At 49.3% G+C, this 12,500-nt stretch overlaps 1 protein-coding gene across 3 annotated transcripts in view; it reads right to left on the bottom strand.

Moving 5' to 3' along the window:
- The window catches only part of LOC307011031 (phosphofurin acidic cluster sorting protein 1), a 39,704-nt gene that overhangs the window by 1,325 nt on the left and 25,879 nt on the right, over window positions 1–12,500 (bottom strand). For 2 of the 3 annotated variants that reach the window (XM_079636284.1, XM_079636285.1), the window contains exons 13-24: window positions 8,496–8,610; window positions 7,755–7,859; window positions 7,244–7,350; window positions 6,459–6,613; window positions 6,263–6,373; window positions 5,963–6,065; window positions 4,716–4,758; window positions 4,601–4,643; window positions 2,248–2,353; window positions 1,074–1,291; window positions 855–968; window positions 1–356 (exon numbers count right to left, since the gene is read on the bottom strand). The exon at window positions 1–356 is cut by the window's left edge and continues 1,325 nt beyond it. In XM_079636284.1, coding sequence (XP_079492410.1) covers window positions 241–356; window positions 855–968; window positions 1,074–1,291; window positions 2,248–2,353; window positions 4,601–4,643; window positions 4,716–4,758; window positions 5,963–6,065; window positions 6,263–6,373; window positions 6,459–6,613; window positions 7,244–7,350; window positions 7,755–7,859; window positions 8,496–8,610 — 1,336 coding nt within the window. In that variant the 3' untranslated portion in view covers window positions 1–240. The remainder of the gene's footprint in view (window positions 357–854; window positions 969–1,073; window positions 1,292–2,247; window positions 2,354–4,600; window positions 4,644–4,715; window positions 4,759–5,962; window positions 6,066–6,262; window positions 6,374–6,458; window positions 6,614–7,243; window positions 7,351–7,754; window positions 7,860–8,495; window positions 8,611–12,500) is intronic. The other variant, XR_013800338.1, reaches the window with a different exon arrangement.

Raw genomic sequence — 12,500 nt, 5'->3', positions numbered from 1 at the left:
GTTTGCCGTCACCGTACAAGTTCATCGTGACCTAAAAATATATATATTCATATAAAATATCACTAGTTCTGTTTATTTAGTGTCAGAAACAGCAACTGAACACACACACACACACACACTCACACACCGATAGAAATGAACTGAAGACACTCGGGTTTCCATGGGAAACTCGTCACTGAACGTGGCGGTGGCTTTTCTCCTTCAGCACACACACACACACACACACGCGCCTGTGGGACGTCACATGGGTTTGCTGTAGCCGAACACACCGACGGGGAAGTGCTTGACGTGAGTCGGCCACTGGGCGGCCAGCTGGAAGAACTTCACATCGTTCCACTCCACGCCGTCGATCGAGACTGAAACACACACACACGTTCACTGTTACTGACTGAAACACACACACATACGCTAATATGTCCACACTAAAACGCTAAAACACATCTTTTCCTCCGCTCTGGCCTTCTGTTCACACTGAGACGTGTTTCTATTAATGAAAACTAACCTTTTTTAAACACTTTCCAAAAGTGGATAAATGTGAACGCAGTTTGTGAGTGTTTTTCTGTAATAAACAGAAACCGACGCGGCTGAATAAGCTTTAATCTTTTGGGATTAAACAGTAAACCACTTTATTTCTGTGTGACTAATGTGCAATTTTGACACAAATTATGATCAATGTATACATTTTTATTGTAAACCTGTGTTAAAACATCATCTATGCTTGGGTTTTAAATCTTTAAGCAAGCAACAAATGTCAGCAAACGGTCGCTTTTATCAAGTTTCTTTCTGATGAAACATTTGTTGGTGAAATGATGTGTGAGTGTGCGTGCGTGCGTGCGTGTGTGTGAGAGCGGCACCTTTGAGCATGGTGTGCTGGTGTTTGGCCGTACAGATGAGCCGGCTGATGCCGTCGATCACCTGACTCTTAGAATCCACATCCTTCTCCTTCAGCTTCTTACTGAGGAAAATCACTGCAACACACGCAAGAAAACACACACACTGATCCTGATGGACAGACCTGAGAGAAACAGAGTGTGGACTCCCGATGCAGTGTGTGTGTGTGTGTGGATCAGAACCTTTCTTGTTCTTCTCTCTGGTGACGACGGTCATGGCCATGCAGTGTGTGGGACTGGTGTCGCCCCCGCTGGGCAAGCGGCTGACCTGCAGCGAGCGGAAGTTGCTCTTCAGTGTGTTCTTCACGTCACGCTTCTCACACTCACGCCTCTTCTCTCCGCTCGGCCACGTCCAGTAGTCCACCTGCAGCCCCATCAGCTCTCCACCTGTGCACGGGGAACTGCACACACACACACAGCTGTGAACTCACGCATGCACCTGTACACACATGCACACACACACACACAGGTGTGAATATGTGAGCTGGAACTACGTATATGAGAGGAGGTGTTGAGATATGTCTATTTTTTTGTAACTCACGCATGTACCTGTACACACATACATGCACACACACACACAGGTGTGAACTCACACATACACATGCACACATACACACACACACGGGTGTGAACTCACACATACACCTATACACACATACATGCACACACACACACACATACACACACACACGGGTGTGAACTCACACATACACCTATACACACATACATGCACACACACACACACACACACACACACAGGTGTGAACTCACGCATACACCTGTACACACATACATGCACACACACACACACACACAGGTGTGAACTCACACATACACATGCACACACACACACACACACACACAGGTGTGAACTCATACATACACCTGTACACACATGCATGCACACACACACACACACACAGACAGACTCATACACACGCATACACATGTACACGCACACACACACAGGTGTGAACTTACACATACACCTGTACACACATGCACACACACACACACACACACACACAGACAGACTCATACACACGCATACACCTGTACACACATGCGCGCACACAGGTGTGAACACACACATACACCTGTACACACACACAGGTGTGAACACACACATACACCTGTACACACATGCACACACACACACACACACACACACACACAGACAGACTCATACACACGCATACACCTGTACACACATGCGCGCACACAGGTGTGAACACACACATACACCTGTACACACATGCACACACACACAGGTGTGAACACACACATACACCTGTACACACATGCACACACACACACACACACACACCGTGAGTGATGTGATGTGATGATCTCATACCCCACTCCGGTGAAAGCGGCACATGTGGAGGGAGAGGGGGGCGGAGTCACACACATCTCCTTCCCGTACGGCACGACACCCGCATTCATGGCATCATCAGAGTCCACTGCGAACACACACAGGTGAACACACACTTACAGCGTCTGCGGTTCACACACTCCTGCACTGATGCACCCTGGGAGTGTTTGATGACAGGCGTCTGACCCACACGAGGCAGAGAGTCGATGCCTCACGCTGGGACTGAGAGAGATGTGACCTCATTTCCTGAGGACCAGAACCCGGCCTGACTGATGATGTCAACACACAACACTCAGCACACACACGACCGGCCAACACTTCTGCATGTCGGAGCAGCACGACTGAAGACTAAGTGCAAGTGGATTTGACAGCGGGGTTGATCATCAAAAGATACACCGGTTAAAGGGGTCATATAATGGTACGTGCACATTTACAGGTTGATTGCACTGAGATGTGTGTAGGCAGTGCCTGTACACAACCATCATACAATTATAAAAATCCATCCAGTGTTTTTTTTTTTTAATCTCCTTATATGTGTTACCCTGTCTCAAACTGAGCTGTTCGATTTTGTGACGTCACTAAATCGACGCCCCTCCCACGATTGTTGATTGACAGCAGCGTTTCAACACAGACCCGCCCTCGCTCGTGAGCGAGCTGTCAATCATAGTCATTGTTGATACGCTGGAGCACTGTCGATGAGCAGAGCGGCGTCTCAGCGAGTGTGGTGTTCTGCTCTCGGTGTAATAACGAACACAGTCATTCTGATGTTCCTTATCAGACCCGCTGGAGACGCAGTGGCTGAGTTTTGCTCTAGAAGGGAATATTCCCCACGATCAACACGAATGTTTTTTGTTTGCACACTAATAATTTTTCACCAGACTGCTTTACAAGCGAAGGTCAGTATAAAGCTGGTTTGCTAAGAAGCTGCTCCTGAAAAAAGGATCGGTACCAACTATTCGTGTTCCTGCTGAACCTCCAGAAGAAGTGAGAAGCTTTTAACCTTTATATTAATCTTTGCCAATCGCTAGCAGCACGCTTCACGATGAATGCGGCTAATGTTTACACTAAGGGTACATCACGGCATGTTTTCTATGTACGGCGTTCTCAATATAATTCATAATCCCACGTTTATAATGAAACGCGTTATGGTGTTATTAAAAAAAATTGTACACAGGTGTTAAAGTTAACGTGGTAATACTACACTAAGCTTACTTTTGTATATGGTTTATAACGGTGTCTGTTACTGATTAAGAAGTAATGTAAAAAAATCACTTATTTGCTTTTGTATAGGCAAGCGTGTGTGTGTGTCAAACGCCCCACAGAACAGAGGGGCGGGGTCAGCACAACTCATTTGCATGTAAAGACACATGCACTTAAACAGTGCTGAAAACAGAGCTGTTTTTGACCAGGTAAAATTAGTGTTTTCTTACAATACTAATGAGAATCTTTAATTAAAGTATATTACAAACTTTCAATTTAGACCCTAAAGAATCATATTAGCCTTTACAAAAATGCCATTATATGACCCCTTTAAGGGTTTATTGTCATGTCCACTCTAATACGCTAAAATCTTTTCCTCTCCGCTCTGGCCTTCTGTTCACACTGAGACGTGTTTCTATTAATGAAAACTAACCTTTTTTAAACACTTTCCAAAAGTGGATAAATGTGAACGCAGTTTGTGAGTTGTAGTGTGGACTGGACTGTGAAACCGGAGGTATAAACAATGACGTAAGTTTAGTCATGTGACGCATATCGAGCCCACAGATATTGATGTTTATAGCGGTGTTGTGCCTGTTGTGTGCGGTTCACTTCACACACTCCTCATATCACAGTCCTGCACAGACGACAGAAGACATGAGCAGCTTTAGCATTTACACCAAACATGTGATGGTGAGTGAGTGAGTCCTGGACCATCAGCGAATGAGGAGATATTCTGCTAAACATAATGATCCTGCCAGAAGAATTGAGCAATAACTATATTATCTATTTCTCATGCATCTGTATCATCTCAGTGAGCTTCTATTAAGCTTTTAAAGGTGAATTTAGAGTTTTCCAACGTTTCAGTGTCGATGAGAAACTTTAGGAAAACGCCTGAAAACACTAGTGTGATCGGGGAGCGTTTTCTATCCGGATTAATGTAGACAAAGCCTAAGTTTTAAGGATTTAAAGAAGAAAACAATCTGCGAAACCCACAAAATGATTAACTCAACATCAAAATTGAATGTGACAAGATTGAGTTTGAGATTTGACATCAGTCAGGTACCACATGTTTCTAACGTACGCAAACATCGGCCGACCCAGAATGCTCTGAGCTCAGTCGAGGATCTGCACTCACCTGATGTGGACAGACTGTGCTCCACGATCCCCACCTTCACCACCTGACGGAGCGACACAACCGTTAGCCTCGCTTCACACACTCACACACTATCATGTGACATCTGCAGCCTTACCCCGATGAACGGCACAAACTTCTGGCACGAGTCTTCATCCGGACTGCAGAGAGAGAGAGAGAGAGAAAGGTTATAAAACTGCAGCAAATAACAAGTCTGACCGGTGAGATGAACATCACGATGAGATGACAACAGAAACAGCTGATCACACACACACACACACACACAAGCTCATAAAGTCTGAACAGTTTCGCACAGATCTGCAGATTCAGGCGTTGATGACACACAGAAGGTCATGTGACTGGAGATGGACAAATCAAATGTAGAGATGGAACAATAGAGGTCAGAGGTCAGATACCTGATGTAAAAATCAAAATACAAACTCCTCTTCCTTGGAATGAAAACGCAAAATGAGAAGAAATGAGTGTTTAATAATAATAATAATAATGATGAGTCTATCAGAGGATGCGCATAATAAAGCAGAAAGATACAAACAAATAAAACAAGCAACGTCTCATTACTGAGAATCTGAGGAGTGTGTGTTTCATGTACTTGTACTTAGCATACTCGTTACACTTTATATTCAAGTGCTGAGTGATATAAACTACATGTTCTCACTGCAGGGTTAGGGTTTGGTTGAGGGTCAGTTGTGTGTACTGTAATTATGCATCATTTACTGTTATTACTATGGTAAGTACATGTAACACACGTAACAAGGACACTCACATACAGTGTTACCCCAAACTCTACTGCGATACACACCAGCCATTTACATCCTTTATTCAAGATTCATCATTTCCTGTTTCAACAGAGGGGGCGTGGCCTGATGTGGAGTGCCCAGTTTGCATTCAGGTTGAAGATAGAAAAACATGTACAAACACACACACTCATGCACACACACACACACAAACACACTCACTTGCACACACACTCATGCACACACACTCATGCACACACACACACTCACACTCACACAACCACACTCACACTCACTCACACACACATTCACACTCACTCGCACACTCTCTCTCTCACACACACACTCACACACTCATGCACACACACACACTCACACTCACTCACACACACACATTCACACTCACTCGCACACTCTCTCTCACACACACACACACACACACACACACACACTCACACGCACACTCTCTCTCACACACACACACACACACTCACTCACTCACACACACACACACACACACTCACTCACTCACACACACTCACACACACACACACACACACACTCACACACACACACACACACACACACACACACACACACACACACGTACCTCTTCTGTCTGTAGGTGAGCATGGCTTCAGAGATGGGAAACTGATGAGACACATTCGCTCCAGCGAGATACTGAATAATCCGTCCAGCGACATCTATTGAGTCTGTGGAGGCACACACACACACACACACACACACACACACACACACACACACACACACACAGCAGGTAAATATAAATAAATACATATTGGGGTTAAACTGTAAGTGAGCACTGATGAGGACTGATGGGATACGAGTCTGATGTGAAACAGATGCAGGTGTAATACACACACACACACACAGACACACACACACACACCTGCGCTGGGAGGCTCTGACCGGCAGAACAGCTCCCTCCACGACGGCTCCATGAACAAACTGCTGAACTTACAGTCGAAGGACGACACACACTTGGCGAGAGGATGGGAACCTGAGAAACACACACAGAGTGTGTAAAAACTCGGCATTATTATAAACCTGAAAACACCTGACGTGAAGATCAGCGCTGCCCTCACCGATCGGGATGATGAGGAAGCGGATGTAGCTCAGCCAATCAGGAGTCTTGCTGGCCAGTTGCTCCACGAAGAAGCGCAGCACTGTGCTGAGATAGCCCTGATCCCCGGCCACACCCACCTTCACTGTGGGCGGAGTCTGGGCGTTACAGTTACAGCTGCGGAGGAGTCACATGACACGGGAGGAGTCACATGACACGGTCACACACTGATCTGAGGCTCACTGAACGCTGACTCTCATATATACGAGAACTACAGATGTAACGATAAATATGATGATAACTATAACTAAAAGTGGAATTATAACTATAACAATAAATAAAACAATAACTGTAACTATAAGTATATTGATAACTATATAATACATATATTAACTATAACTATCATATATAATAAATATATTATCTATTACGATGGCTATATTCCACACCGGCCGATAACGTTCTATTTATAATGAGCGCTGCAGTTGTTGTCTGCCGCTGTAAGTGCTCGAGCTCTTGACAGCAGGATGGGTTCTGATTGGCTGATCAGAGTGTGTGTTAGAGTGCTAGAGTGTGTGTGTTCAGAGTGTGTTATGAGGATCATATCACACTGACAGCTGTAGATGCTCAAGACGGCATGATAATGAACCGCTGCGGCGATCAGAAGCACTCAGATGCTTACAGAAGCAGTGTATTTATAGAGCTGTGATACTGTGTGTGTGTGTGTGTGTGTGTGTGTGTGTGTGTGTGTGTGCGTGCGTGCGCACGTGTGTGTATGTATGTGTGTGTGTATGTGTGGTCACTCACAATCTCTGTATGCGAGTGACGATGGTGTTGAACGCGGCCTGGACGTCAGCAGGAGAGCAGGTCGACACGATGGGCTGAGTGTGTTTCTGCAGCAGCTCCGACACATACTGAACGACACACACACACACACACACACACACACACACACACACGCACACACACACACACACACACGCACACACACAGACACACACACACCTCAGCTGAAACACGACTGTACTCATCACAAACTGCACTGATGAGGAGACAATATGAAGCCAATGTGAGAGACTGACTCACACACACTAAAATAAATGATCATAAACACACCTGTAAATTGATTTATGGACACTAATGAGTAATTACTATGCAGAACTAATACATTTACATTTCTGCATTTGGCAGACGCTCGTATCCAAAGTGGCATCGCCTGCATTCAGGGTTACATCATAAAGTTCTTGCATGCCCCTGAGCGCTGGGAATCTCACACACACACACACACACACACACACACACACACACACACACACACCTGCCCTTGCCAGTCCACGGTGTTGATGAGGATGATGTTCTCCGGGAGCCGCTCGTCTGAGATCAGGATCTGATTGAGCTGGTCATACACTGATTTCCTGGGCACCTGAACACACACACACACACACACACACTAGTCAAGTCTCCTTCATCTATACAGCGCTGTAACAGTAGAGAGTTTCACAGCAGCTTTACAGTGATCACAGGAGATTACAGTAACAGAGATGTAGGTTTACAGCAGCTCTAGAACAGGGCAAACTTTTTCAAAAGCGACACTTTTTTTCGTGCAGTGCAGTTCCTGATCTCACGCATCTCATTCTCTCACTACTCTTTACTTCCATTTAAGATTTTATTTAACTCATTTAAGACTGTTCTTGTGAGGATACTCGACAAAACGTACATTTTGGAATACATGCTTGTTGTTTTATTTTGATAATGAACCGGCTCCAATGTCAAGATTGCAATGCTGGAATATGTTGTGTGTGTGAGAGACGCCGGCGCGATGGAATCATAAAAATATACTCCGTTATTTTGTTTATACAGGACATCATTAGAAATTATTGCATAATCCAGAGTAAAGCTTGAACCCCAGACGTTTCCGAGCAGTGATGACTTTATGAGCTTCTTGACTTACCAGATTGATGATATTAGAGAACATTACAACTGTGCGACCGTCTACTACAGACTCACTGTTCCTCAGCCTGATCTATCCCAGAGTTCCCTGTGATCCTCAGAGACGCACCTGTGTGTTGAGCCTGCCGTCGGGGGGGAAGTCGCTGTCCACGCTGGCTCTGGAGTTCTGCCGGTCCTTCATGGACGAGCTGCGCGTGCGCCGGTGGACCCTGAGCTCCGCTTTACTGCAGACACACACACAGATGCTCGTTCACTTTTGTGTCTGTTGTAAATACAACTTATTCTGAAGCAATATTCTCATCAGTGTTCAGTCAGCTTTGACATGTTTAAATCTGCATATTTGTGATATTTTTACCTTTAATCTTAGTAAATGCTTTATTTTTTATTTTAAATTCTTAAATTTGATCAATAAATTAAATTAGAATAATAAGACACTATAGGGCTGTTACCAATCAAATTAAATAATTTACACTGAAAAATTACAACTGCATTAAATAATGTTATAAGATTGTTTTAAATATTTTTTTGAATATACAAATAAGAAATATTGGAAAGAATGATACTTTTAAACATGAAACTAAACCACCAGTAGGTGGCGGCAGCGGACCGTCTTAATGAGCGAGTCATTTATTCAAACGATTCGTTTAAACGGCCGATTCATGAGCGGCACCTGGGACTCGTGTGACGGAGTGTGTGAGTGTGAGCGGCACCTGGGACTCGTGTGACGGAGTGTGTGAGTGTGAGCGGCACCTGGGACTCGTGTGACGGTGTGTGTGAGTGTGAGCCGCACCTGGGACTCGTGTGACGGAGTGTGTGAGTGTGAGCCGCACCTGGGACTCGTGTGACGGAGTGTGTGAGTGTGAGCGGCACCTGGGACTCGTGTGACGGAGTGTGTGAGTGTGAGCCGCACCTGGGACTCGTGTGACGGAGTGTGTGAGTGTGAGCCGCACCTGGGACTCGTGTGACGGAGTGTGTGAGTGTGAGCCGCACCTGGGACTCGTGTGACGGAGTGTGAGTCGCACCTGGGACTCGTGTGACGGAGTGTGTGAGTGTGAGCCGCACCTGGGACTCGTGTGACGGAGTGTGTGAGTGTGAGCCGCACCTGGGACTCGTGTGACGGAGTGTGTGAGTGTGAGCCGCACCTGGGACTCGTGTGACGGAGTGTGTGAGTGTGAGCCGCACCTGGGACTCGTGTGACGGAGTGTGTGAGTGTGAGTGGCACCTGGGACTCGTGTGACGGAGTGTGTGAGTGTGAGTGGCACCTGGGACTTGTGTGACGGAGTGTGTGAGTGTGAAAGGCACCTGGGACTCGTGTGATGGAGTGTGTGAGTGTGAGCCGCACCTGGGACTCGTGTGACGGAGTGTGTGAGTGTGAGCCGCACCTGGGACTCGTGTGACGGAGTGTGTGAGTGTGAGCCACACCTGGGACTTGTGTGACGGAGTGTGTGAGTGTGAGCGGCACCTGGGACTCGTGTGACGGAGTGTGTGAGTGTGAGCCGCACCTGGGACTCGTGTGATGGAGTGTGTGAGTGTGAGCCGCACCTGGGACTCGTGTGACGGAGTGTGTGAGTGTGAGCCGCACCTGGGACTCGTGTGACGGAGTGTGTGAGTGTGAGCCACACCTGGGACTTGTGTGACGGAGTGTGTGAGTGTGAGCGGCACCTGGGACTCGTGTGACGGAGTGTGTGAGTGTGAGCCGCACCTGGGACTCGTGTGACGGATTGTGTGAGTGTGAGCCGCACCTGGGACTCGTGTGACGGAGTGTGTGAGTGTGAGTGGCACCTGGGACTCGTGTGACGGAGTGTGTGAGTGTGAGCCGCACCTGGGACTTGTGTGACGGAGTGTGTGAGTGTGAAAGGCACCTGGGACTCGTGTGATGGAGTGTGTGAGTGTGAGCCGCACCTGGGACTCGTGTGACGGAGTGTGTGAGTGTGAGCCGCACCTGGGACTCGTGTGACGGAGTGTGTGAGTGTGAGCCACACCTGGGACTTGTGTGACGGAGTGTGTGAGTGTGAGCGGCACCTGGGACTCGTGTGACGGAGTGTGTGAGTGTGAGCCGCACCTGGGACTCGTGTGACGGATTGTGTGAGTGTGAGCCGCACCTGGGACTCGTGTGACGGAGTGTGTGAGTGTGAGTGGCACCTGGGACTCGTGTGACTGAGTGTGTGAGTGTGAGTGGCACCTGGGACTTGTGTGACTGAGTGTGTGAGCCGCACCTGGGACTCGTGTGACGGAGTGTGTGAGTGTGAAAGGCACCTGGGACTCGTGTGACGGAGTGTGTGAGTGTGAGCCGCACCTGGGACTCGTGTGACGGAGTGTGTGAGTGTGAGCCGCACCTGGGACTCGTGTGACGGAGTGTGTGAGTGTGAGCCACACCTGGGACTTGTGTGACAGAGTGTGTGAGTGTGAGCCGCACCTGAGACTCGTGTGACGGAGTGTGAGTGGCACCTGGGACTCGTGTGACGGAGTGTGTGAGTGTGAGCCGCACCTGGGACTCGTGTGACGGAGTGTGTGAGTGTGAGCCGCACCTGGGACTCGTGTGACGGAGTGTGTGAGTGTGAGCCGCACCTGGGACTCGTGTGACGGAGTGTGTGAGTGTGAGCCGCACCTGGGACTCGTGTGACGGAGTGTGTGAGTGTGAGTGGCACCTGGGACTCGTGTGACTGAGTGTGTGAGTGTGAGTGGCACCTGGGACTCGTGTGACTGAGTGTGTGAGCCGCACCTGGGACTCGTGTGACGGAGTGTGTGAGTGTGAGCCGCACCTGGGACTCGTGTGACGGAGTGTGTGAGTGTGAGCGGCACCTGGGACTCGTGTGACGGAGTGTGTGAGTGTGAGCCGCACCTGGGACTCGTGTGACGGAGTGTGTGAGTGTGAGCCGCACCTGGGACTCGTGTGACGGAGTGTGTGAGTGTGAGCGGCACCTGGGACTCGTGTGACGGAGTGTGTGAGTGTGAGCGGCACCTGAGACTCGTGTGACGGAGTGTGTGAGTGTGAGCCGCACCTGGGACTCGTGTGACGGAGTGTGTGAGTGTGAGCGGCACCTGGGACTCGTGTGACGGAGTGTGTGAGTGTGAGCCGCACCTGGGACTCGTGTGACGGAGTGTGTGAGTGTGAGCGGCACCTGGGACTCGTGTGACGGAGTGTGTGAGTGTGAGCCGCACCTGGGACTCGTGTGACGGAGTGTGTGAGCGTGAGCGGCACCTGGGACTCGTGTGACGGAGTGTGTGAGCGTGAGCCGCACCTGGGACTCGTGTGACGGAGTGTGTGAGTGTGAGCCGCACCTGGGACTCGTGTGACGGAGTGTGTGAGTGTGAGCCGCACCTGGGACTCGTGTGACGGAGTGTGTGAGCGTGAGCCGCACCTGGGACCCGTGTGACGGAGTGTGTGAGTGTGAGCCGCACCTGGGACTCGTGTGACGGAGTGTGTGAGTGTGAGCCGCACCTGGGACTCGTGTGACGGAGTGTGTGAGTGTTAGCCGCACCTGGGACTCGTGTGACGGAGTGTGTGAGCGTGAGCCGCACCTGGGACCCGTGTGGCGGAGTGTGTGAGTGTGAGCCGCACCTGGGACTCGTGTGACGGAGTGTGTGAGCCGCACCTGGGACTCGTGTGACGGAGTGTGTGAGCGTGAGCCGCACCTGGGACTCGTGTGACGGAGTGTGTGAGTGTGAGCCGCACCTGGGACTCGTGTGACGGAGTGTGTGAGTGTGAGCCGCACCTGGGACTCGTGTGACGGAGTGTGTGAGTGTGAGCCGCACCTGGGACTCGTGTGACGGAGTGTGTGAGCGTGAGCCGCACCTGGGACCCGTGTGGCGGAGTGTGTGAGTGTGAGCCGCACCTGGGACTCGTGTGACGGAGTGTGTGAGTGTGAGCCGCACCTGGGACTCGTGTGGCGGAGTGTGTGAGCGTGAGCCGCACCTGGGACTCGTGTGACGGAGTGTGTGAGCCGCACCTGGGACTCGTGTGACGGAGTGTGTGAGTGTGAGCCGCACCTGGGACTCGTGTGACGGAGTGTGTGAGCGTGAGCCGCACCTGGGACTCGTGTGACGGAGTGTGTGAGTGTGAGCCGCACCTGGGACTCGTGTGACGGAGTGTGTGAGTGTGAGCCGCACCTGG

Source organism: Phoxinus phoxinus (assembly GCF_949152265.1).
Source record: "Phoxinus phoxinus genome assembly, chromosome: 14".
Classification (NCBI taxonomy): domain Eukaryota; kingdom Metazoa; phylum Chordata; class Actinopteri; order Cypriniformes; family Leuciscidae; genus Phoxinus; species Phoxinus phoxinus.
Note: the sequence above shows the minus strand (reverse complement) of the source record. Positions and strands in the feature narration are given on the sequence as shown.